Source organism: Pygocentrus nattereri, chromosome 9 (genome assembly GCF_015220715.1).
Source record: "Pygocentrus nattereri isolate fPygNat1 chromosome 9, fPygNat1.pri, whole genome shotgun sequence".
Classification (NCBI taxonomy): Eukaryota; Metazoa; Chordata; class Actinopteri; order Characiformes; family Serrasalmidae; genus Pygocentrus; species Pygocentrus nattereri.
In genome coordinates, this window is record NC_051219.1 from 21411680 (window position 1) to 21439213 (window position 27534).

The window sequence follows — 27534 nt, forward strand, 5'->3', positions numbered from 1 at the left end:
CATAAGGCAACATGATCTCCTCAAGCATTTTGTTATATTCAAACTGATCCACGAAGTCTCATATGCAATAAGTAGACCCAACAGCATCCCCATATTGTAAGATTTTTGCACCACCATGCTTTACTGTCGTAACAGTGTACTGTGGCTTGAATTCAGTACTTGGGGGTCATCTGCATACTGTTTGCCGCCACTAGAACCAAGGCAAATTTGAACCTATTCAGGACGTCTTTTATTCAATGACGTGACTTTGCAGAGAGTTCTTGCTGGTAACTTGGCTCCATTTAATCGTCTTCTGCTTGCACTGATAACTTCAGCTCTTCTATGATCTTTAAGAGGTGATCATTGGCTGAGCCTTTGCCATGTTGGCTATTCTTTAATCAATTTGACAGAGGTGGACGAAGTACACAAAACATGTACTTGAGTTAAAGTAGAGATACCCAAGGTAAAATACTACTGCAGTAAAAGTAGAAGGCCTTACTCTAGACCTCAACTTGAGTAAAAGTATAAAAGTATTTGCCTTCAAAATGTACTTAAGTATCGAAAGTAAAAGTACTAAAAGATTAATTATGGCTCTAATGTCCTGGTATCATTTTTATAACAAGACTCACTTCCTAATTCATTTTAGGTGAAAATACTCTAGTGTCTCTCTTGGTAAACCAGTCTTTTAATAGAATGTCATTAATTAGTGATGTCTATTAAGATGATCGTAAGCACAAAACACCGAAGGCAAACAGTTTATCATCTGGGAGAACCGAGTGGCTTTGAAATCACTTTTACAAACAAGCAAAGTTTCGTTTAAGATTACTTTGTAACTTAGTTACAAATTGAATAAAAACTTTCTTTAAAAACACAAGTTCACAAATAAGTTTTCCTTTACTGTATTGATCTATAGTTCTCTGTCCCTAAAACATAATCTAACCAAAACTAATTTTCTATAAAATGAAAGTGTTTGTATGAATTCAGAAAAAAAGAAACATGCCAGTCACAGCTGCATGTGTGTACATAATTCTATATTCTGGTCTATTTACACAAAATTAGGTTAGTTCCATCATTTAGGTAGATGTTGGTTCTCCCAAATTTTTACGCTGCTGCACTGGGTCGGTATGATGGTTTGTGGTTCTTTTGTTTTGACGTGTTACATTTTTATACACACAAAAACCAAAAGGAATGACAGATTTCTCAAAATGTAGTGGAGTAAAAAGTAAGATATTTGACTTTGAAATGTAGAGGAGTGAAGGTAAAAAGTCGCCCAAAATGGAAAAACTTCAGTAAAGTACAGATACACGAAAAAAACTACTTAAGTACAGTAACTAATTACATTTACTTAGTTACTGTCCACCACTGCAATTCTAACAGTAGTTCCCTACTTCCTTCCACGTCTTTCAGGTTTTGGCTGCCATTTCAAGGCATTTGAGATCATTTTAGCTGAGCAGCCTATAATTTGCTGCACTTCTCTACATGTTTTTCAGTCTGCAAACAACTTTTTAGTTATGATAAGTATGATATTCATCAGAACAATGTATGAAATTACCCATTTTCCCCACATATTTCAGAAGGAAATGCACTACAACAAAAATGTGCAACATTTGTCACTCCCTACCTTCAATACAGGACCAAAATTGACACCTGTTTCATAGAATAAATGACATCAATTGAACTCCTCTCTCCTTCAATTCATGATTCTATTACTCAGAATGAGCAGCATGCACATCTTAATCATTGTTTTTTTCTATTATTCAACTACATACAAGTAAATTATTTACTATGTAGAAATATTACTTCTAATAAAAACAGTGATTTATCAGTTAATGTTGGACTACGCTTTTAACAACTGTAAACACACCCAACAAAATGCGTAGATGTCCCAACCTTAAACATTATACTCCTCACTGTGTGAACAAACATAGAATTGTAATAGCCATAATGCTTATAATAATGTCACCACGCATGCATTTCCAGCTACAGGTGGGCAAAATAGTTTTTCCATTCTTATTTGTTGTTTCCTGTCTCTCTCTCTCTCACACACACACACACACACAAACCCATAAAATTAAATGAAGCACAGTGATTCTCTCTACTGATGTGGTTTTATTTCTGCTTACAGTACATTCTACAGATGCACGTGTGTTACATCACCTTGAAACAACATGGTACTTTAATGCCGCCTCTTAAAAACGATATTGGTCCTAAAAATATAGAAAGGAACAAATTTAAAGTCACAAAAACTGTACATTATTAAAAATTCACTAAACACCACATTTGCTTGTATATTTTAGTATTTTTTCTTTTCTTCCCACTCTTAGAAAAAAAAAAAAAAAAAAAAAAATCCCTTTTGTGTTGCCATGAACACATGAAATATGCACGTTCTGGTATAGGACAGTTCAGTGTAAGAAACTACATTTAACACAGAATTCTACTCTTGCCATCTCACGTTTTCTTAAGAAGAAATCATGCTGCTATAGCCTCAGTGCTGTATTAACTGCTGTCTAGTTACAGCAGAAAACCTTCAGTGAACTGTGAAACAAGTAATATAACCATTTCCACTAGCTTTATTTATAATCTTTTTATTGTTAGGTCTTCAGGCATATGGAAAGCAAACAATGGCTAACAATTAAAAACCTAGCCATCAATACATGTTAGCCATGTCAAAAAGCTGAATGCTGAGGTGTGAACACTTGCTTTTTTTCTCTGCTAGTAACAGTAACAATGAAACCAGAAAGGGGCCAATGTACAAGAAATGAATCTTTCAGAGAATGAGTCTTTAAGATCCAGGTTTTAAAATGCACCCAGGTCCACACTTCGTAACACAGTCATCAAATATCCTATTCATATGCATGGATGTTGAGGTGATTAAAAATGTCAGAAAATGTTCTGATCCACTTCTTCCAATGAAAAATGAGTATCTATAAATACGATATCTATAGTCTGCGCTCCAAATGCGTACACATAACCTTTGCACTTACAACAATAATCAGCCTGTCTAGTACTTTTTCCATACACTATTCATACATAGAGGCAAAAAGGTTTAAAACTGCTACACCAAGCTAGCGGAAGATCCAAAAAAAACAAACAAACAAAAAAAAAAAACGAACAATTATGAAGGGGGAACATTTTTTTTTTTTTTTTTTTTTTAAAGGCGGCCATGGTCTTTCAGTGCTGTTAAAACGTTCTACTGTTGTTGCCAAGACACCTTGTTTGTTTCCTGATAAAAAGAATGAGATAAACTGATTAAAAGGTAAAAAGGGGAGAAGGATTGAAAAATGGTATAACTCATCCAGGAGGCAAGACCAAAGCTTTACAACAAGCAAGGAGAGAGGTTGGAAAAGTACAGGATATAGAATATCATAGAGAATAAATGTTCCTTGACTTTTACTGGCCTTTTCATGAGTCATCTACACATCTCTAAGATGTGATCTGTACACGTTCACTACAGGCTATTGCTAATAAATAATCCCAGCTATTCAGTTTTTTTGTGGTTTAAGTATATAGGAGTATATAATAAAATATATTGAGAGAAAAATGTTTCTAGACCTGATAGAACACTACATTAATATGGTCAACCAAGCGGACATGAAAACGAAGCATGACACTTTGTGGGAAAACTTGTTATGATCATGTTCTGACAGATGTCCAAGCAGGCCCTGTCAGTAGCATTACATTTACTATATCTGAACCAACAAATGATAAAAAGTTTGAATCACTTCACATGAGTACATCAAGCAAAAGTCCCACCACCCTTAAGAAAGGGGACCTAGAACTGGTATGATGTGAAACTTAATTTCTGAAATTAATAACAAAAAAAATGGATTTAAAAACTTGGAAAATGTGTTTGACGCCCAAGCAAAAATTTAGAAAAAAAATATATAAACAGGAGAGGGGGAAAGAAAAAAGACACACTGGACTCAAAATGAACAGAACAAATCTATACATGTATCTACACATATGTATACAGAGAACTGGAGAAGACTCCAGAATCAGTCTTGGTAGTCATGAGCAACAAGGTGTAGGGTGTGGCATTCAAATACTTTCTAATATCAGCCTTACAGCAGCCCCTTATTTGTCACTGTTCGAATAAAACTCTGCCCAGCGGCTCTCAAAAAAGCGCCTCATGGAGTGCCCAGCTTTGCCCACCTCTGATGAATCCTCATTAAAGAGCTCACAATTGTTGAAGACCAGCTGGGCATCTGCAGCAAACTCCTCACAACTACAATACCTGCAGCACAGACAAATGTGTTTATTAAGCAGGCGCTCAAAGCAAAAATAATAGGCATTCCTAATGGATGCTTCCTATCAGCACATATATCAAGGTAAAATATACGTCAGTAATATGTATATTACAACACACATCTGATCAGTTTAAGGGCAGCACCAAAAAAGGTAAATGGGAAACAGTATTAGACCACTCAAAGATACAATTAAACATCTCTAAAGTTTCTCAATTATAATCACTTGGAGAATCTTAAATGCACATACAAAACACTCTTACCCTCCTTGTAAAAGCCTTTCACGCATTGTTAGAAAGTCCATTGGGTTTTTAATAATCCGTCGGTATCCTGGCACAAGTCGGGGGTTGACCGGCTCCAGGAAGGGCCAGGCATCTGCATGGGCCTCCATCTCCATTAGAATGATCCTGGTGGGGGAGAGAAACCCACATAGAAACCTTCATCACCAAGTGGTTTTAAGAATACAGATTCAATTGGAGAAAGTCAATGAGCAGTATTAGTTAATAGATATTCTCTATCCATATGCAAATATTCTGATATCAGTCATAAAGACACAGTAACAAAAACAGCCAGTTTAATTCCAGTGTTCAAAGTAGTGTAGTATAACAGCGTAATGTGTGACAATTTAAATTCTCGCAATCACATTACAGTTGCTGACTTGAGAATTGCACTGCTTGCATTATTTATATCCAAGAAAGTATTACATGTGATATTACAAACATGAAATTACAAAATTTCTCTATATATTAATTTGCCATGCCTGACCTTGTAGATTTTTAATCAAAGATCTCTGCAAGCTTTTTGAACTCAATCTACTGGCTAGTTTCTGCATTTTCAAAGAACATTAGGCATTTATATTCTTTCATCAGGCATAACTGGCTATGTCTTACTCAAAAAGAAGGCAGGGAGCAGGACATGCCTTTTAAATGATGTTTCCTGTTGTCTACAGTTTGAGAGAAGTAATTACTAATTGGTTAAATATTACTTAGAGTAACTACCACCAAAATTCAAATCTAAGACAAAAAAAATAAAATGTTGGAGCTCTTGATACAGAAAATTATGAGCGGACTAGAAAATGTAGAATGGGGCCTTTTAAAATTGTAAGAGCTCAAACGCACTCGCAGTATGTGAGATCAGGCTGGTTCCTTGTAGCCATGCGCCTGCGTTTAGCGAGTGATTGACTTGTCCCGCTAGAAGGGGTGGGGCCATCTTTCTGTCGGGTACTCATGCTCCGCTTATGCCCATCCTCATCATCTGAACTTTCCGCTCCATAAACAAAGCGTCGTTTTCGTGCCTTTGACCTTTGCCTTGCTGATCGCTGTGGCCGCGGACCTTCACCAATCCCCTGAAAAGCCACATGTGCAAACATGCAAATTACACTTATAAAAATAATACAAGTGCACCAAGCCCAAATCTGAAAGTGCTTTTCCAAAAAATTAAATAAAAGAACAAACAGAAACACTGGCATGAAACTCAAGCCCTTTTTAAATTATGCTGAATTTCACAGTCAGCCTGACCTTAGAAATGCAGGTGGGACAGAACCAGTCTCCTTCCGGCACCTCAGTAACCTTTGGCCTCAGGCAGAACATGTGCCATCCGCGATCACAGCCATCACATAGCAGCAGACACTCATCATTGTCACCTTTCCGACACATCTGGCATGTCTGTAGACACACAAAACACCTCAAAAAGAATTCAGCACCATGCAAAAACAGTTTATTAGTCTGAGACACCGTTTGGTCAAAATAAATTCAAGCACTTTTGAAAATTTTAAACGTAACAACCAAAAGGACAAAACCCTTGATTTTGTTGTCTATTTCATTTTTACATATAATCATGTTTGAATTGATTTATTAGGGTCAGAGATACCTCTCGATTATGAACCCCCCCCCAAAAAGGTTTTGACTCAGCGGGACTCTTCTGCACATCCCAAATGGTTAAAGGAAATAGTATTTGGTTAATGAGTGAAATGCTGCCAACAGATTACTGAAAGTAATCCACCCAGGACAATGTGTTCTCACCACTTTGACAATTGATTTCTCCCAGGCAATTGCCCTCTCCAGCTGCAGTAGACACAGGGCGAGCTGAGATGCGCTGCGGCAGCGGTCCAAGGCTTGCCTCCATGTCCTCAACCGAGGCGTGATCTCACTCTCCAGGCTACATGTGCACACACAACAATGAAAATTAATTTACAGAAAAACTTCCATGTTTACCACCACTTGATCTATACACAGGTCTAAACTCTCTAGTAACAATACATTTAGGAACTTGAGTTGTCTAAAAATGACAATTTGAAAATTATCATTTTAAAGGAGCTATAAAATACAAAATACCTGACTGCATCCACTGGCATCTCCTCTCCACCGGGTGGAGGTGTAAGTGGGGCTAAACGCACGACCTCGGACAGGTTCCACAGTGGATCCTTGAGGTAGCGGCGCTCAATGTTCCTTTCCAGGTTGGTCAGCCTCAGAACAGCTAAGTCCAGTGGATTGGAGGGCACACGTAGCAGGTCTGACCACTCCTTCTTGACTTTCACTATCCAGTCGTCCCTAGGGTCTACCTCATGCTCATAATACTGCAAGTCATCTCGGGTGGAGTCTGGCTCGGGCGGGGTGTACATCTATCCCGAGGAAGAAGAGAAGGAAAAAGGAAAACGGATATAAAGAACAATTTGTATGACTCCTTGTTAAAAGCATGGACGTGCAATGTTACCAATAAAATGCTCAAATTATTTATAAAAGAAGCTAATTACTAATGACCAAACACAGTACTTAAAGTAGACTAACCAAGCACAGGTGCACTTTGTATATGTGGAACATTTACTGTAGTGCTGAACTGTGCTTTTTGGGGGGTTTTTTGTGTACCATTTGCAGCTCAGTCTAAATATCAACATGGTAGCGGCATGTTCAGGAGTGTATCAGGCACAGGAGTGCTATTGGGTTTTTTAAAAACACTATAAATACCTATATGGCACTTAAGCCTACTGGCCAGAGTTTATGATAGCCATGCTTTCTCTCATCATTAGTGGTTATTTTCTGACCTCAGGAGCATTCTTGACTGGACGCTTTTGGCTAGTGAAATATTCTCAACTCAACAGTGACCATAAAAACGAATAAATAATTTTAAAAAACCCTCAGTAACACTGCTGTGTCCGATGGACTTCATTTAGTGCAACACAATAACATGCCACTACCATTTCTGATGTAAGAATGGTCCTCCACCTAAATAATATCTGGTGGTCCTAAAGTGCTGCCTTTGCATTGATGTATGTGGTAGAGGGTGGCTTGTTAAATTATGCAGCAATAACCAAGTTTCAGTCAGTAACTATATTTACAAAGCACACCAGTGTGGTATCCAAGCAGAGTACTGTGCAAAAATCAGTGACCACCTTCCCATAATTTCAATCTCAAAACAGCCATTAAGTTTAAACTAATCATTTTTTCCCAGGAGACATTTGAGGAAATTAAATGCAAAATCCATAAACCAGAAAAAAAATTGGGACTCCCAACAAGCACTCAAGACCTGGTCTATCCTTTCACTGTGAAAAGACAATTAAACACTATGGGTCTAAAAGGATGTGTAGCTGTCAAGCTGTTACTGACAAAAGGAAAAAAGAGGAAAACTTCCAAATCAAACAAAGTAACTGCTGGTGCTCTCAAAACAATGAACTAGAAAGCAGACTTCAACAATACTGAATGCGTTTCTGATTACTCAGATTATGAGAAGCAGAAAATGCAAAAGCAACTTTCAAAACTGAACTTTGGAGATGTGGAAAAATATCCCTGCAGAATTCTTTGAAAAACTAAAAGCAAGTCTACTGATCAGAAAATAATTCTATTTTAACTAGTTATTGAGGCTTCTATGTAAAACATGCTTTCAGCTTTTTTCTGGCTCTGGAAAATAAATAACTTGCACTTAGTGGCAGTTTTGACTAGAAATTGAATGGTGGTCTCAATGTAGATCTAAATATACCTAATTTAATAAAAAGTACAGAGAGGACCCCTAAATAAAATAAACAATCCTAAAACGAATGAAGCCAAAAGGTGCAACTGGTGGAGTTCTGAGTGGTTAAAGTTAGGGAAAGATGAAGAGGAATGTGTTAGGAGGTCTGCACTACAGGAGTTGAACACCAGGTTAAAGAAAGAGTAACTGTGCTTCCTGTATAAGCACCTTATGGGAGGTTAGAACCAAGACTCTACCAGCATGGCAGTTTTAACTGTAATTTGCTAAATGTTCTACTTAAACGAAAGGCTGCCACTACCAGTCACTTTGGTTTCAATTGTCCCCAATACAATCCTGATGCATTCATAAAAAAGTATTATCATTTAATCTTGGTGACTGTGGTAGAATTACTGAGCAACCTCAAGTTTGCTAAGGGAGCTTATCTGTCATGATGGTTAGAGCCTCTTATGAACCCCTCCTGCCCAGACTGCCATGTTCCCATACCTGAAATCCTGCAGCTGATGATTCTGCGGCACTCTCAGTGTCGCTCAGTCCGCTTGGGGTAGCCATCTTTGAATATAAAGTGTGGACATTATGATGCAATGGCTGTGCTTAAAGGACCCCCAGCCCATACATGCAGCCAGACTGCTTGCACAGAGCTCCCCCTGTTGTTCATTCAGCTTAGAATAGGCAATGAATGATTCAATGCATTGAGACCACAAAAGGCCCATTTTATATTTCTTTTACATAACAGAAAATCAAACAAATGGGGTGGGGGAAAACATGGGGTAAAGAAAAAAAAAACCCTGACAAACAGAAAAGTTTTTATTTATGGGGTCTGGGGAAAATGGCCTTGCATGTACTAGAAATTTGCAGTAAGGCTTGCACAGTCCAGCTTATTATTCATTGAGTGAAACGAAGTGACAGTGTGAACAAAAATGGAGCCCTTGTTAATATTTACAAATTTGATGAGCAAGGTCTCATCAAACTCTCTCTTTATATTCAATCTATCTCACCTTGAGCTGCAGATCAGCACCCAACACCCTTTGCTCCAGGTCCTCCACCCATTGTAGGACACTGATGTCAATTTGCATTGCCAGCTCCTGTGCCACCCATGGTTTCTGTGTTGCCTCCAGCAGGGCTCCATCCTCTTTCTGCTGGAATATGGGGTCTGGCAGAGGCAAAAACAGGAGGAAAAAAAAATTAGTGAGAATATGGTAAACAAACTATTAAACAGGGTCATATACTTGTATGTAACTTTTAACATCACAACATTAAAAATATATTTTAAGGACCATTTTCATGATTTTAGGAATTACATTCTTTGTGTTACATAATGGTGCCATTACAAATTCCTTCCACTTTGATATGAAAATTGTATGACAATTGCAGATTTTGAGGAGCAAAAAAATTCTGCTAACCGATAATATTTGCAACAGAAGATGGATCAATAATTAAACAAAACAAACTGAAATTATACAGCAACTAGTCAATATTAGCCAGTATTGTTGGCCAGTCACTCACCAGTCGCTGGTCGTGTACAGAACTCCGCCAAGAACTCCATGTGCTTGGTGAGGTGCTTGTGGAGAACCTTCTCTCTGATACCGCGGGGATGGAGAGAGCTCAAAATGGCTGTCAGGTCCTCAGGCTCTTTGATCCACCACCAGCCTTTCACCATTGCTAGAGAAGTTAATCACATAGCTTAATCACAAACATCATATTACTGCACCAGATTCTTTACTACTGGTGGGAAATGGCTCACTGTGGATTACAAAGAGCAATTTGGCTGAAATCTGGCATTGCACTTAACAGAAAAATCACCACATACAGTGAGGACAGAAACTGCCTAAGTAAGTTTGTGTGGGTGTAGGTTTTAATAAAATGACACAAACGAGTAATTAGAGATTATTAATTAAAATTAGAGAAGGTAAGAGAATGTGTTAACGCCTAGGATTCTTGTTCTAGAAGATCAACTGCAGCATGATGGTAGTTTAATTAGCAAGAAAATAGGACAAGACAACACAGACTTCCTATCAAGCACTATTTAAATTAGCCATCTACTCATCTGAATGATACAAGCCAAGGACAATATTTGCAATGTGTTCAAGTACACAGACGAAGACACTTTCACTGACTTATCCTGAATCCTGTCTCATGGGTCAAATGTACGCAAGTTATAGATCCATTTTCTATGCATTCTTTGATTAGTACAAGACTAACTCATGCACAGTAATTTTTCCAGTGTAAATGATCTAGACTGAAAGTCAGCCTGGCTTGAAATAAACATTGATTAGTTCATGTAAACTTCATGTCCCTGGTCATATTAAGCATAATGCCATAGTATTATGCCATACCATTTAAATGACTTTTTTTGTTTTCCAGCAATCTTTGATAAAAATGTATTTTAAAAAGGTTTTTTTTCTCTGCTTTGAAAATGTCTTGATTTTTTCTGATTATGCTACCTTTCAACAGCAGGCGGAGAAAACACAAATTCACCAACCAGCCACCCCCAAAAGTTATCCATCACCAAGTGAACTCTCAACTTGCTAAGAGACTGAGTCAGTGTTCCACTTGGAGATGCATGAATTTAACTACAGTTACTGCAATCCTGTAGTGTACCACCACTGCATGCAAATGAACTAGAATAAAAAAATAAATAAAAAATTTAAAAAACTGACAAAACAAGCAAAATTGACTGACCTAGTGGAATGGGCTTAACCACAAGCTGAGTGAAGTACTTCTGTTCCATCTCCTGGAAGAGAGAGGATGGTGGCCTGCCCCTGCGCTTCGCTGCTCCAGACCGAGAGTGCCCCCGGCCAGCACCACTGCCCCTCCTGCGCCTCCTCCCAGGCCTGGGGGCTGGAGTGGAGCACACCCGAGGAGGGGGAATCACAGCCTGCAACACCACCAGTCCACAGTAAACATGAAAAAAATTACAACATACAAGACTTAAAAATAATTGCATTGTTTCTGGACATCTGGTTTCTGTCTGGTTACCATTTACAATATGGCTAAAGATCTTACAGTATAACATCAAGGCAAGGAGAACAGAAGGAATCTCTCCAATCAAAACAAGCTGTGTCAAGTTCATAAGACATTCGTTTAGCATAAACTAAGAGTACTTAGAATTGACAGGGCCATTTACTAAAACACTTTAGAAACACTTTTTAATAAATTTCAATAAGCATTTGGTTTACCTTAACCAGAATGAAACCTAACTTGCCTGTTTCATGTATTTCGTTTATAAATTCCATTATTACTCTCAGAACTTTCAAAACTGACCTGTGGGAGTGGTCCAAAGAGAGGTGCGGCACTCAGGGGAAGAGGTGCAGTAATCAGGGGAATGGGCGTGTCTTTAGTGGAAGACACAGAGGTAGATAGGGGTGCACATGGCTGGGACAGAGATGTTTCGTCACATGGCTCCTTGGGCAACAGGTTGAACCACTGCCCTCTCTTCTCTGCCAGCTCTTTCATACCATCCTCTGGTTGACTGTTATCCTCACCCTGCCCAGCCCCTGATGGTAAGACTGATGTGTCAGCTGTCATGGAGCCCTGGGACTGGCTGAGCCACATCTGGAAGGCTGACTGGGTCAGATCCTGCACTGTAGCATCAGGCCGTATCCCAATTACTGAATCTTCACCACCTGATCTGCTGCTGCGCCGGCGCCGGCGGTTCTTAACGGCACGTAGATGGAGCTCTACTTCTGGTTTGATTTTGCGTGGCCGGCCGCGCCCTCGGGGGCTGCTCATTAGGGAAGCCTCACCTGGGAGAGGGTCCACCTCTGGGTGACTAGAAGAAGTGGGAGGTAACTGATGGGAAGTAGGAGGGGAATACGGGAGGGGGATTTTGGTCACAATAGGCACTGGAGATACAGGAGGCTCCTCTTTGACCTCAGTCTTCACAGGGGAGACAAATTCTCTCTTTACTGCCGCAACTGGCACATCCTTCACCAGAATATCATCTGAGGCTGCAAAGAAAATGGGACAGAATGAGTCCAAACTTCACTCACTCATGAAGAGATTTATACACTGAAAATGCAAACGCTGAGAAATGTATTTTCCTGCACAAGATTTCTTGCAAGTATCACTGTTGGCACTTTTAGGGCAGCTGTACAAACAAAATACACAGCGATTAGTGATTGCCGTTCCCTGGTATAAACAGTATTAGTACCAAGATGATTTTTAAATTTGAATACCAAGACAAAATGCTGTTCAATTTATATGCATCAATGAGTATATCACTACACTACAGAAGCAATCTGCTGATAATATGGTTTGATTTGGGAGGAAAAAAGCAACAAACTACAAAAGTAATAAAACACACAAAACAAAAAAGCAAACAAGAAAAACGCTATTTGCCAACATAAATACCACCACTGATTATGCTGTCTCAGGATACAGATTTGAACATATTGCTGAGACTTGCCCAAAAGGAAAACGCCAAACAGCACTGCCACCAGGACAGCATAGTCATTTTTTGTAATGGTCAACAAAACAATAATTAATTTGCATCTCTCTCACAGACACACACACACTTATTTGATTTAACTTTATGAATGGTAGAACATATTGTGATGTAGAATTCCCTTTATATTGCCCATTCTTCTGTTCCAGACAGCCCTACCATGTTCCAAAACATTTATGGTATCAGCCAGGATCAACAGTCTGTCTGCCTTTAAAGGTTATTATCTTACACATTCTGCTCTTAATGACTCCTACCTAAAAGTTTGCTTCAGCCACTCATAAAAACACCCAAGTTAAGAGTAACTATAATATTAGAAACAAGACACTCACCCAAGATCTCTTCCGGCCCTTCCACCAGCACACCGGCAATATGAGGCAACAGCCAGTATCTGCGCCGGTAACGATCTTGCCCCAGAGACATTGCCCGCATGCAATGCGATGACTGCAACAGCTTCTTACGGAAAAACACCTGGCGCTGCAAAAAAAGGATTATTACATGGAATCTTAATCATGCTTCTTTTCTTACTTAAAGTTTTTAAATAACCCAGATAATCCAGTACATATTTTGTTCTGTTTCAGAACATCTGTAGCCAGACAATCAAGAGCACTTCTCATTGCTAATGGCTGGATTATGGTATGTTATTCTCAAAGAATGAGTTGAAGATACACCCTAGCCCAAACCATTTTATTTCTTGCGAATGGAAATTAAAGTACTTGTGTGGAAGTCTTACCTTGGTTAACTTATCAATCTGTCGCTCCAGTTCAGGAATACTTGCATTGTTTGGACTTTCAGCCTGTAAGGAATTATAAAATAGTCTTAATCACAAACATCATATTACTGCACCAGATTCTTTACTACTGGTGGGAAATGGCTCACTGTGGATTACAAAGAGCAATTTGGCTGAAATCTGGCATTGCACTTAACAGAAAAATCACCACATACAGTGAGGACAGAAACTGCCTAAGTAAGTTTGTGTGGGTGTACGAGTAATTAAATATTCTGGATCAGGTATCCATATTGTGGACCACAGTAGACTGTGGAGACACCTGAATAACTTTTCAGTCTACCGGCTGATATACACTGCTCAAAAAAATAAAGGGAACATCAATAACACATCCTAGATCTGAATGAATGAATATATTCTCATTAATACTTTGTTCTGTACAAAGTTGAATGTGCTGACAAAACAAAATCACACAAAAATCATCAATGGAAATCAAATTTATTAACCAATGGAGGCCTGGATTTGGAGTCACACACAAATTAAAGTGGAAAAACACCTACAGCCTGATCCACTTTGATGTGATGTCCTTAAAACAAGTCAAAAAGAGGCTCAGTATTGTGTGTGGCCTCCACGTGCCCGTATGACCTCCCTACAACGCCTGGGCATGCTCCTGATAAGGTGGCGGATGGTCTCCTGAGGGATCTCCTCCCAGACCTGGACTACAGCATCCGCCAACTCCTGGACAGTCTGGGGTGCAATGTGGCGTTGGTGGATGGAGCGAGACATGATGTCCCAGATGTGCTCAATCGGATTCATGTCTGGGGAACGGGCGGGCCAGTCCATAGCTTCAATGCCTTCATATTGCAGGAACTGCTGACACACTCCAGCCACATGAGGTCTAGCATTGTCCTACATTAGGAGGAACCCAGGGCCAACCGCACCAGCATATGGTCTCACAAGGGGTCTGAGGATCTCATCTCGGTACCTAATGGCAGTCAGGCTACCTCTGGGAAGCACATGGAGGGCTGTGTGGCCCTCCAAAGAAATGCCACCCCACACCATTCCTGACCCTCTGCCAAACCGGTCATGCTGAAGGATGTTGCAGGCAGCAGATCGCTCTCCACGGCGTCTCTAGAGCACAGGGCGCCAGTGGCGAATTTGCCAATCCTGGTGTTCTCTGGCAAATGCCAAGCGTCCTGCACGGTGTTGGGCTGTGAGCACAACCCCCATCTGTGGACGTCGGGCCCTCATAGTCGGTCTCTAACCGTTTGTGCAGACACATGCACATTTGTGGCCTGCTGGAGGTCATTTTGCAGGGCTCTGGCAGTGCTCCTCCTGTTCCTCCTTGCACAAAGGCAGAGGTAGCTGTCCTGCTGCTGGGTTGTTGCCCTCCTACGGCCTCCTCCACATCTCCTGGTGTACTGGCCTGTCTCCTGTGGGCGCCTCCAGCCTCTGGACACTGCGCTGACAGACACAACAAACCTTCTTGCCACAGCTCACATTGATGTGCCATCCTGGATGAGCTGCACTACCTGAGCCACTTGTGTGGGTTGTAGAGTCCATCTCATGCTACCACGAGTGTGAAAGCACCACCAACATTCAAAAGTGACCAAAACATCAGCCAGAAAGCATAGGTACTGAGAAGTGGTCTGTGGTCCCCACCTGCAGAACCACTCCTTTATTGAGTGTGTCTTGCTAATTGCCAATAATTTCCACCTGTTGTTTATTCCATTTGTACAACAGCATGTGAAACTGATTGTCAATCAGTGTTGCTTCCTAAGTGGACAGTTTGATTTCACAGAAGTTTGATTTACTTGGAGTTAGTGTTCCCTTTATTTTTTTGAGCAGTGTATAATTAGAAAAAAATGCGATGTTACTTGTATTTTGTTATATTTCAGCACACATAAAATTTCAGCATGCTGGCTACAAATATCCAAACACATTTGGATAACAAATCCTTCCCTTTGTATTCTCTACAAAAAATACCTCTCACCCGTATAATGCATAAGGAGAATCAGACACAAAGTTAAAAATCTAAGAAATATCATCCTATACCTCACTGAGTTTTGGCTCTTCTTTGGGCCGGCGTCGGCTGGCTCTTTCCAGCAGGCTATTCTCCTCCAGACTCTCCTCTTCAGCTACTCCAACACGAGCACTGCGCCTCCGCTCCTCAAAACACAGCTCTTCTTCAGAGCGGCCCGTCTTCCGCGCTAAAGCAGCCTTCAGTCTGACACACAGAAACATTCAAGTGCATATTCAAGTGAGCAGATACGTTGATATTTGACTCATCTGACAAGCAGCTTTGATTGTCTTACTTGCGCAGCTTGCCCTCAATAATCCACTTGTTCTTCCTGTAGGTCGTCATGTTCTCCAGTGTATTGTCAATCTCCCTGAACATAAAAAAAATAGATAATTACAATTATCGGCAAATTAATTATAGTGAAGCAACCGTTCTGCATTTCTAACAGTAGAAAGGTTCTTTCTAACTGTATCGGTCATCACTTTTCAACTGTAATTTTTACTGCAACTACTAATACCAAATGGTTGAAACTAGGGTTGCATGATATTGACAAAATACCATATAGTGATTACGAGAGCTACATATTACTATTGCAACATACTGTACAACATAATGAAAAGCACCGGTGAGCCCTTTACATGACATGGTTGACTGTCCCGTAGCATTTTAACCAAAATTAAGTGTAACACACACACACACACACACACACACACACACACACACACACACACACGTTAACTGTAACAAGAAATCAAACAAAATAATGTGCATCCCCTATTGGAGGCCGCCGCCGCCACCACCACCAGCACCACCACCACCAGCACCACAGGCCTGTGAAAAGGAAATATAATTACCTGATGACTATGTTGCTAGCATTGAGCTCATCCACAAGAAAGGCCAGTATAGCAGCTTTGACATCAGGGCACAGAGTCTGGAAGCTTTTAGTGCGGAGGATGTTGCACACCTCCAGCTCAAATCCATGACATTCCAGAAAGATCCGGAGGACCTCAGAAACCGTGCTGTGACTCAGCTCCAAATCCACCAACTTTTCACCCAGGATTTTTACAGACTAGAAAACAAGAGAAAAAGAGAAGAGGGCGGAAGCCAGAATAACATACATGATCTACATGATACACTACGCATTGCAACATAAAGCGCTATCAAATAGAGGCAAAAAATAACCATCAAAATGAGGAAAGTGGAACGTTCCCAGAAGGTCACTGAGCCTACAAGATTCACATAGTAAATTTCACCTGGAACACCCCTTTTTACTGTTGATAAATAAACAAACTCCATGCACTTTTCCCTCCATTGAACTCAGTACACATTTATCTCTTAAAAAGAATAACCTACTAAGGTCTGTATATTGACAAAATTGAAAGCTTGTCTCCAAAATCTACATCAGGTTTCTGTTAGTGTAATCCAACTGATATTTGCCCAGAAAAATCTAGGACAGATTACTAATAATTTCCGAAAAAAAGCTGCTTTGCCTTAATTCATGAGTAATATAAAATTAGCACTTTTTGTCTCTGCATAGACCCATTACAAATTACAAGTATGTTACAGTGATAAAAACGACACCTCACACTAAGAAGCACACTCACGTAAGAAAAGTTATATTCAGTGACTGAATCTGATCGAAGAAATTAAAAACATCACCCTTTGATACACTCCACAAGCAAAATGATATGGAAAACACCAGACTCACCTGGTAGTACGACGGCAGTCCAGGATCAATCAATGCAGCCTCCACCAGTTTTACCAACAGATCCAGGACCTCTGTCTGGCTATTGTCAGTGCCCAAAAGACCCTCCTGCAGGGTGGCTAGGCTAGGGATGTCCTTAGGCACTTGGAGACCCAATACCTTGCCATAGCTATGCAGAAACTCCACGACTGTGATACAGTGGGAAAAGGCCACGCCTGACAGCACCAGTCCAGGGATACGAGACAACTCTGGTAGAGGCTTTAGAAACAAAGAGACCAGAAAATGGTGATCCAAAAGCACAACTCAAATAAATACATGACAAATCTTGTAACAAATTACTCTCATCCCCAATATTTTAAGACGTTTTCTTGACGTGGAATAAGCATTATAATGAGGTATAAATTTTTTAACTTCTTAATTAAACATGCAGTTGATCAGGTCTTTAAGTGCTGACAAAACTCAGGGTACGCTCAGAAAAGCTTACTGCTGCATATCTTAACCTATACCTTTATTAATTTGACACACTGTCCACCCTACTCTGAAACATGGTGTTGTAGCTCAACTATAGCTTAAAAAAAATGAAAATTTGCATGTAGGATAAGATTGTATATGTTCTCTTCTACAACAGTGGCTCTTTTTACAGTCCCATACCCCTTCAGAGATTAAGGCCCAATCCCATTTCACCCCTTGCCCCTACCACTTCAGCCCTGTTTGGTCTATTGCACAAGAAAAAAAGGTTCACTTTCTGAGAATCATACTTTAACAGCCTTGGAACAAAACTTCAACCTGGTTAATAAGATTGCATAGTAAAGGGTTTAAACACAGGGTTCTTAGTATGTTAGTCTACTCACAAAACACTGTGACAAACAACACATTTTAGGTCACCCACTTACTGTATGGTCAGTGAGGCACATGTCCTCTGCAGGTTTCTTCAGCTCTTCTAGGATCAACTGCTGCCTCTTCCTCTCCTCTAACCGTTTTTGCGCCTGTGCCCTCCTCTCTGCTTGCCTCTTAGCTGCAAGTGCAGCCTGTGCTTGGGCCTCCATTTCAGCCTGAGCCTTAGCAAGAGCCTTGGCTTTACAGCGGGCCCTCGCTGCCCTCTTCACAGGGCTGGCCTTCTCCAAGTCCTCCTCTACAGGTGCTGGGGCTGTAGCTTTCTTCCTGCGGCCACGCTTCTTTGGTTCTGAAGCTGGCTGGGGCATCTCTGTGTCTGGAAACTGGCCCTGAGCTTGCTCCTCTGACATAGGCTCTTTGGCATTCTCCAGCTATTCACATATATTAGCACAGGATTAGACATTGGATATGATTTAAATGCCTTATAGAATGAGGCTCATGAGATGCTGATTTTGTGATACTACACTTTTGAAATCTATGCATCACATGTATCTTTGAACGGCATTACCTTAGCTTTTAGTTTTTCCTGTTTCATCTTTTTGATCTTGGCTTCTTCCCTCCTTTTCAGTCTTGCCTGAGTAACAAAAGTTTTTTTTTTAAATAAATAAATCAATCAATCACTTTGTTACACAGGGACACATCTGTTAGGTAAAATATGGGGTCAACTTGAAATCTCCCAAATATAGCAAGCAACATCAGAAATGGAAATACTCCACAAAATAGGCAGATACTGAACATGTGAGACTACCATTTATAGAGCAATAGAATCTAACCTTTTTCTTCATTTTTTTCTTTATCTTAATCAGTTTCTCTTTATCCTCTTCGGTCAGCTCCTCTGTCAAATGAAGAGAAAATACAGACATCTGCTCTTGGACTGTAATACATTTCAATCTTAGATTAAAACTGAAAATGTATATATTCTAAGAGCTCTCCTGTGTTCTCCATTTACACACACCTTCCAATGTCTTTACATTGGAATCCACCCTAAAAACATTTATACTTACCCTTTGCCTCCAGTCTCTTCAACAGCCTGGCATCTATTTTGCTTAGGAGGTCTATCATTTTGGCCTTTGGAGGTCTGCCCGGTCGCCTACCAGGTGTTCCTTTGGGCCAACGGCCTCGAGTTCGAGGCCTGCCTTCTTTGTCGGGATTTGGGGGGCGACCTCGTCTGCCAGTTATTGACATGATAATTGAGGGAACCTCCTCGTTGGCCAGAAGGAACCATTTCTTTCCCTGCAAGACAAATTGTGAACATAATATTGTTTCATATCTTTCACAAAAAAAAAAAAAAAAAAAACTTCAGAGAAATGAATAAAAAAAGTATTTTAAAACTTAGTAACAAGTCACAAGCTCTCAAGTGGTCATTCAGACAAAACATTTTCAATAATTACATTATTTGCATATTCCTTTTAAATGCTCAATGACATGCTAAACTAATTTTTGTTGTCTAGGTTAGAATGCTTGCTTTCACTGTTTCACCAAAGCAAAAGCAGCCAGTTAATAATGCAATAATATACGGTATCTACACATGTAACCCATTTAAATACTTATGAGTTATAAGCAAGGATCAGTGTGCATGTCTGAAAACTCTGCCTATATAGCCTTAAGGGCATTTTCACACTGTCTCGGTCATGGCTTTCTGTGAACACGTCAAATTAACCCAGAGCTCTCTAAATGACCCCAAAAACAAAACAGAACTCAAAAGCACCTCCAGAGGTTATTTTTCCAATTTTGCACATTACACTGGCCAATTGTTTAGTGTGGCCAATAAGAGAGCAGCAGGCGTGTCTGGTAGTTCCTCTCACTACCCAAAAGGTTAGTTTTATCAGAGAATGCTGCCCATTTCATAAGCACTGCAGTGAGAATGGAGTGAAAGGGGTCTTAGACTTAACACAAAAAAGGAGCAAAAAGAAAACAATCCTCTCTGTAATTCACTTTCATTGCAAACACTAAAAGCACCAAAGTGATTTGCAGTTGATTCCCTTTCATGTTTATTTTAACAGTTTAGTTAAATTTTAAAAGAACTATATGAGAAACAACCCAACACTGAAGTAGCTATGTTCACTAAACAAAATGCAAATTCTCAGTCCAGAAAAACCACATCAAGAAACACACACAGGAACACGCCCCTTAGCAAACCTCTCATTGCTTCCACACCCAAGAAAATATACTGTGAGGCTGGTTACAATGACTTGCCAGCCTACCTTTATACTACATTATAATAATAATAAATAATAATAATAACAAGAACAACAACAATTATTATTATTAATAACAGCAATAATAATGTTTTCAGTGCACAGACCTCAGATGTGTCTCGTTCTTCATAGAAATCCCCCACTGGGATGCGGGGGCTAAAACTGAAGTGCTCCCTTGTCACGCCATTCAAATTATCCTGGTGTTTCTTTAGATACTAAAATGCAAAAAAGGTGAAATCTGGATTTTAAAAAATGATAAGCAAAAGCAATGAGACAAAATAATCATAATATCAGACAGATAGGGAAGTATGGCAACAATATCTAAGCACTGATTATTATTATTAGAATAGTCTTTTTCTTTTGGCTGATTATCAGTTTGGACACAATGAAAATAAAAATGACTTGGAATTTCTACAGTGGAGCTATGACTGTATGACTGGTTCATATCTATGAAAAGGGAAAACAGGAGAGATGGCTCACCTTAATGACCTCAGGGAACTGTTTCATTCTCCTCCCACAGGGGCTGTAGTACCACGTCTCCCCTTTCATTCGGTCTTCAAGTGTACGAACACGAATCTCTCGCTTCCAGCTGAAATGTTCAAAAAGAACTGGCATAAATTTTAACTTTGGCTAAACACTTCTGCTGAAAATAACAGCCCTTTTAATTTAAAAATAAAAAGGCAGCAATTTGAAGAAATTGAAAAGGAAAACTTTTGGGATAAGAGCAATTTTTGAAAGGGGTGTTGATTTGTTAAGTGATTAGAGAACTGACTGTTCGTTTTTACACTACTTACCCACGAAGAAGAGGGAAGTTCACTTGCTCTTCAGTAGCTATTCTTCGTCTTGGGGTTTCTCCTGGGGCAAGCAAAACAGGGGAATTTAGCAGGTGAAACTCAGCCATCAAGACCATGTCTACATAATAATAAGGTAAGCAGTATGTGTGACAGATACCTGCTGTGGAGTTGTTTTCTTCATAACCTTCATGAGTGTTTACTTCCAAACCAGCTTCATTTTTGGTTGATTTGAGAGACTGGCCCATCAATTCTTTTATTTTTAGTTTCTTGAACTTCTTAGGTTTAAGAACAGAGATTTCGTTATTATTGGGCTGGTTAGGATCATCGGTGATGCTTCCTGACACTGCAAGCAGCAGAGGAGGTGCTCCATCAGGAAGTGGACCATCAGAGACAAGTGAAAGTTCTGTAGCCTCTTTAGAGATTTTCCTCTTCTTTGTTTCAGATAGTGACTTCTCTTCATTTGTTTTCTTCCATTCCACATTTTCCTCTTTTGGAACTTTAAGTGCTGGCCTTTGTCTCTTTTTCTTAGCATCAGGTGAACCTGACAAACATGAAATGTGCTTAAAATGATTAGACAACAAAAAGTAAAAGCCAAAAATTAGTAATAGTATTTTGTCCTACTACGGTTTCTTCACTTTTTATTTTAACAATAGCGCACAAAAATTATGCTTTACTTTGATCAGGAGGAGCTGAAGCCTTTGGTGTCTTTGGTTTGCGGGGCTTCTTCACTGCCGTGGCACGTGGGGCTGTAGACAGCGGAAGATTTGTGCCTCCACCCAAGTCTAGTACATCATTACCTCCTTGTACTCCAGTGTCTGACAGTGTAGGAATGATGTGGTTAACACTGCAAACTAATTCTGGAGCATCATGTCCTTTCTCTTTAGCTTCCACCTCATTGGCTACTGGGAAGAAATCAGGAGAATAAGAAGAGTTTGGAATTCCGATTTTTTTCTTCCAAATATTTTTTTCCAGAGATTAAAAGATTTGTATTTTTATGCAATAAAATTAGTGCTGTGGAGGCATTTCCCTAAAGAAGCATTCAGGGCATTTAAATGCTGGAAAGTTTTAACTAGTGTCAGCAAACTACAATTGTGAATGGGCTCATGCACTAACAGTCAATGAAATACTGAAACTGTGATTATATATTAAACACACTGGTTTAGCACTAGCAGTGGTATCTGCTCAACATTATTAAAGAACAACAAATGTATTGGAAAACATTTCTAACAAGCATGTTAATGACCAGTAACACATGTATTCACAATTACAAAAGAATTTACAATTACTAATAGAATGAACAGGGGCAGCCCTACTATTATTTACCGAATAAAAGTTTTAAAAACCTCACCTTTAGTAGAGTGAATGGAAAATTCATATACAGATGAAGATAGCTGAGAGATATCATTCTGTGAAGTGTCATTTAAGGAGTAATCCATCTGCAAATTACGCTGGAGTGAGGCATCCTCACTGGAGCTCCTGGTGGCCATTGTCTCATCTTCACAAGAGTTGTCTTCTCTATGGCTTCCTTCAGGCAACCAGTCCTTGGACTCTTCAGTGGGGGCTCCATCTGTAAACATGGAGGATCTTTCAGCCTGGGAAGTGTTGTTGAGGGAAACGTCATAACTTTCCACCATGGATGCAATGTCCTCTGTTCTAGACGCATCGGTGTAGGTTGACTCAACCAAACATGGGTAATTCATAGATGTCCCGGTGTCTAAGATATCACTCAGTGTGTTAACTCCTGCTCGATCTCCTGGAGTGACTCTGTCTTTGCTGGTGCCAGGATCCTTTTCAACTAAAGGTGTAAAGCCCCTCTCCATCTCTTTTGAACCAGGGGTGTTCAAGGATGTTTCATAGCATTTATCAAGAGATACAGATTGGTTATCTGCGTGACATTCTTGTTTGGATACTGAGCCTGTCAGAAGAGCTTTATCATGTGGATGACCAACATCAGGTTCACTGCTGGTTTTCTGAGCAACATATGGTTTGCCAAAGGCCTGCTGTTCTGCTTTAAGAGAAATCATATGTCCTAGGCTTTGAGAAGATGAGGAGACAACCTTTGTGGCAGCATCCTCCAGGGGTGTTATGCTTCCTGCAGAAGAAACTGATGCCTTAGGAGCAGTGGATCCAGGAGGAGGTGATGGAGAAGCCTGAGGTGTAGCACTTACAGCAGGGGGAGGTGCAGAAAACTTCTGAGATGAACCCATCTGAGAAAAGACAGAAGCAGGTGGAGCAGTAGAGACAACAGTAAGAGTTGTAGTATCTACAGGGAGAGAACAATTCTCAACAGTTGAATGAGCCAAGGAAGCAGCAGTATGTGTAGAGCTTGGGGTTATCAGAGGACACATCTTGGCACTTTGGGGAGGCGCTAGTACAGAGGAAGGAGTGGATATTACCAGATGAGGTGTATCTTGAGATATAAGAGGCTGAGGAACCTGTGGACCCATAGACCCTGTGCACTTTACTGGAGGTGTAACAGCCACAGGCTGACTGCGAGATATAACTGGAGCTGGTGTAGACACAGCAGGAGAAGGTACTTTAGAGCTTTGGCCCATCTGAGGTGCAGCAGATTTTGAAGCAGAAGCTGAAGGTACAGAGATGGCACCATGTGGCACCAATGGGCCTTGAACCATTAATGGAGGAGTGGTGAGCAATTGAGGAGGTACAGCCATAGATGATGAGGTGCTCACTCCAGGTTTCGGTACAACCGAAGCATGCGTAGAAAGTCCTTGAGGAGATTCTAAAACTGCTGTGGAATATGAGGACTGTATAGGAGTGGGCCCTGAGACTGTTTGGGGAAGTGCAGTTGACATCTGACGTGATGGAGAAGCCACTGGAGGACTCAACTCCTTGAGCATGGTTCCCATGTCATGGTGTTGTTTTGCAGGCTCAGGATCCACGACTACCTGCTGCATTCGTGATATGTAATCATTAGCGGGCACTAAGGGAATTACTGGAGGCTTCACAGGGAAACCCTCACTGGCAGACAGCCGCTGGGGGACAGAGGCTATTTCAATGCCATTGTAACTTTGATCAACTTCTTTGTAGGACTCATTTATATGCACTGGAGAGCACAAGAAAACAAAGAAATCAGTTAAAAATAAGAATTTAAGTCAGTTTTTAAGACAATTATACCGGTTCTCACAAAAACTGTTAAAAGATCTATTTTTCTATAAATTCTCACATGTATAAATTTCTTTATAGAAAAAGGCTGTTGAAGTGTGATGTTTGTTTTTGAAAATGAAAAACAACATACTGGGGGGGTGGAAACAAAACTATAATAAACTCAACATATCCACTGCATATAATTTGCCCGTGTTCAGTAAATGACAAATACTCACCTTGAATTCCAGTGGAATGAGCCACACTGCCTTTGCCAGGACTCTCCTTTCTTTGAGGTGAACCACTGTCAGACTTCGAAGATGGGGACATTCTTGGTACTTGCATTGGCAGGGGGCTATTGGTACCCCCGTGGCTCATGTGAGGGTGCTGTGGACTCCCTCGTGGGGGGGTAAAGTTCTGTGTGGTAGGCATCATTGGAGCCTGGGGTTGTGACTGGGCTTGGGTTTGAGGCTGCTGAGAAGACAGAGGTGCATGCTGAGCTTGGTGTTGATAAAACGGCATCCCGTTAGGCACCATGCCATAATGCTGCTGCTGCTGTTGTTGATGCTGAGGTTGGTGGTGCTGTGGGTGATGTGGGTGGTGATGAAGTGCTGTTGCAGACTGATGCTGAATGGGTGGAGGCTGCTGGTGATGTGATGTCTGTGGGACGCCACTGTGCACCTGGTTTGGGTAACCACCATACATGCCATGAGAACTGTATCCCATTGACAGCGATGATCCCTCTTGCTGTTGGCCAGGATTTCCTCGGCCCCAGTATTGCGCCCCTGCTACCGGGGGTTGCCGAGAACCCCCCATGCTTCCGTTGACTTGGTATTGTCCATGTCCCTGAAAGTGGTGCTGAGGCTGCTGCTGTTGCATCACGCCTTGTGAGCCTGGTTTCTGGTGTATTCCGTGACCAGAGCCAGAATTGGTGCCAGAACTCAGAGCAGGATTATACTGAGACTGGCCCCACAAGTAGTCATAGCCCATGCTGCCCTGCCGGTGGTGATTGCTCATATGGGGGTAAGAGGAAGAAGGAGGGTGAGGTCCAGATTGGCTGGCCCCATCTGCAGTAGTGATGCCATTCACATTCATGTCGCCGTTCAGATCTGCACGAGTCAAATAAAGAACATTTTTCACATATCCCATGAATCTCAAACAACACACTGGTTAGACATCTGATTCAAAGTTACAGAGTGTATGGACTGTGTATTAGAACTAATGTAAAATAACAGTGCAAACAGAAGCTCACTTTTCCCTTGCTGGGGGAAGCTCATGGAGGACCCGTTAGTAAAAAGAGACTCCCCTGAGGAATGCTTCAGTCCTGAGTTAGTTGGCACAGGGTGAGGCCCATAATTAAAATGGTTATTTGTTTCCATCTACAAAGAAGAAATTATAAACATCATAGAAATCTGGAATTAAAATTCATATAAAAATGAATGCCTACAACAACCAGACTGGATAAAATTACGACTAACTTAAAAAAAAAGTTCCATATGACATCTCGTCAAACAAACCAAATTGCCTGCAAACAAACTACTGTGAAAGCCATTCAGATTAGAAAGACGGCCCATTGCTTATCATTATTCTAGTACGTTTTACGTAGTTTTAATAACAACAATAATCCCCTTCCTGTTAGCCATAACGTGGTTGTACGGTTTGTTGTAAAAACAGCAGTTACATTCAGTTACTGAATGCAAATGAATACTGAGTGTGATGACATGCTGTGGCCGACATCACAAACATTGCACTGCTCAACTCTCCCTAAAATGTCGCAGATAAGCGGACGGGATGCTCGAGCTTTCGTGTTGATACTCACTGAGATGCTGTTTCACGCTACAGACCACTGAAACATGCACTGATGTGCGTGCAAAATAGTTACACCAGGTAAACATTAACCGATTTAGGCAGAATCGGCTTTATCGATTCGAATAATGTGACTTTAGCCAGCTAAAATGCAACACAAATAACGTGAAATGGTATAGCTAACGTTACACATCTTTAGCCATTATGCTAGCGTAAACATTAAATTCAGTGTTAAAATCTAGAACAGGAGATATCACAATAGATATATTTCACAATTTAAATAAATCTAAACTGTTATCACGGCTACCCTAAAGAGAGTAGTTTATCAACTACATCACAAATAGCCCGAAAAACACGAAAATAGCTAATACAGAAGCTAGTCGCGGCACGTGACCATGCGCTCTGAATGAACCTACTCGTTAATGTTAGCTCCGCAACAACCTTGCTAGATGGTTAGCAAGCTAGCTAACTTCGCACACCCTTATGTCGATACCAACCTTGTTCAGCCGTGCTCTTTAAAACAATAGTTTGCTAACCTACCTAATGGGTCTCTGGTAATACTGTACACAATCAGCAGAACAGCTTATGGCATATTTGTTTTTAGCAATTTATTACATTTACCTAACGCTATCCATTCATTGTGAAGTTATCCCCATAAAAGAAAGGAAAAGCGCTGGACTGCTACTGAGCTAGCTACATAGCCAAACTTAATCGCAAAGAAACACCCCGGACACAAAACGAAAACAATAAGGAGTTTGCCGCTAGCTGTGCAGCTCTAGCTAGTGTTTATAAACGTTCCGTTCAAAACGAACAGATAATCTAAGTACTGTAATTTTAGGTTGCCAATGCCGGTACTCTCCTCTTGCACTGCGAACAGACTTTAAATATTTTTGTAACTTTCATTTAGCTCAAAAGAACTCGAGGGTAGATTAGCGGGTTAATGCCGTTTTAATAACGTCATTCGAATCGGGCCTGTACACCACTGCCTGGTATGATAATGTTTCAGATACTCGGAAATTTCTTCCGTTGCTTGAAAAAACACGGAGTTGAAATATACGGCTAATTCTGTTCATGAATACACGTATGAATATATATCTAAAAAGGATACCGTGCTTCTTCGCTAACGACGTCAACTCCAAGGTTACTTAAATAATTAAAGAAGTTAAAACCTAACGCTAGCTAGCTACAGATACACAGCTAACGTGTATGTAGTCAACGTTCAAATATGTATACATACCGAAAATTCAGTTCACCGACTAATTCACATGTAAAATAAAATCTCAAGGAGTCTGCCATCACATCCGTTTGCCACACTGATTATTTTAGATGCTCATCTTTTGTTGTTTAACTCACATTCTTTTTCGAGGCAGCTACAGTAAAGAAAATTAAGACCGCATCACCCACACACACACTCAAAAGTTTTCAATAAACGACAATAAAAAAGCTCTAACCTTATTGTCTTCGGATGATAAAAACAACTGTACCTTTGGGCTCCAGGATAACGACTTAAATGAATGAAAATGGTGTAGACGACGTAAATAATAAACAGGTATTCGCTAACCTTTAGGTTTCAAATTAGCAAACATGGCTGGTATGTTTGAGCGCAGCCATGATCACAGGCGAGAGAAAGAGATCGAGCCGAAGGAGGAAGTGAATGGTGC

General features: G+C 40.5%; 1 protein-coding gene across 9 annotated transcripts; it reads right to left on the minus strand.

Moving 5' to 3' along the window:
* Window positions 1-2068: 2068 nt before the first annotated feature.
* On the minus strand, window positions 2069-27534 carry baz2a (bromodomain adjacent to zinc finger domain, 2A). Of its 9 annotated transcripts, none has more exons than XM_037541052.1 (30): window positions 27325-27534; window positions 25320-25446; window positions 24307-25176; window positions 22314-24029; window positions 21640-21867; window positions 21123-21506; window positions 20966-21026; window positions 20652-20760; window positions 20279-20386; window positions 18978-19206; window positions 18747-18808; window positions 18482-18547; window positions 17973-18344; window positions 17083-17337; window positions 16229-16443; window positions 15670-15744; window positions 15410-15581; window positions 13361-13423; window positions 12960-13104; window positions 11448-12133; window positions 10866-11061; window positions 9690-9845; window positions 9182-9336; window positions 8670-8735; window positions 6554-6843; window positions 6245-6380; window positions 5741-5887; window positions 5342-5568; window positions 4487-4630; window positions 2069-4213 (listed from the first exon to the last, which is right to left on the minus strand). In XM_037541052.1, exons 2-30 carry the CDS (start codon window positions 25444-25446, stop codon window positions 4054-4056), a joined length of 7620 nt encoding a protein of 2539 aa, XP_037396949.1. In that variant the 5' UTR covers window positions 27325-27534; the 3' UTR covers window positions 2069-4053. The 9 variants fall into 9 exon arrangements, with proteins under 9 accessions (XP_037396949.1, XP_017579042.1, XP_037396947.1 ...); XM_017723553.2 differs by having other exon boundaries at window positions 6557-6843; window positions 21640-21864; window positions 27325-27532; XM_037541050.1 differs by having other exon boundaries at window positions 4054-4213; window positions 27358-27534.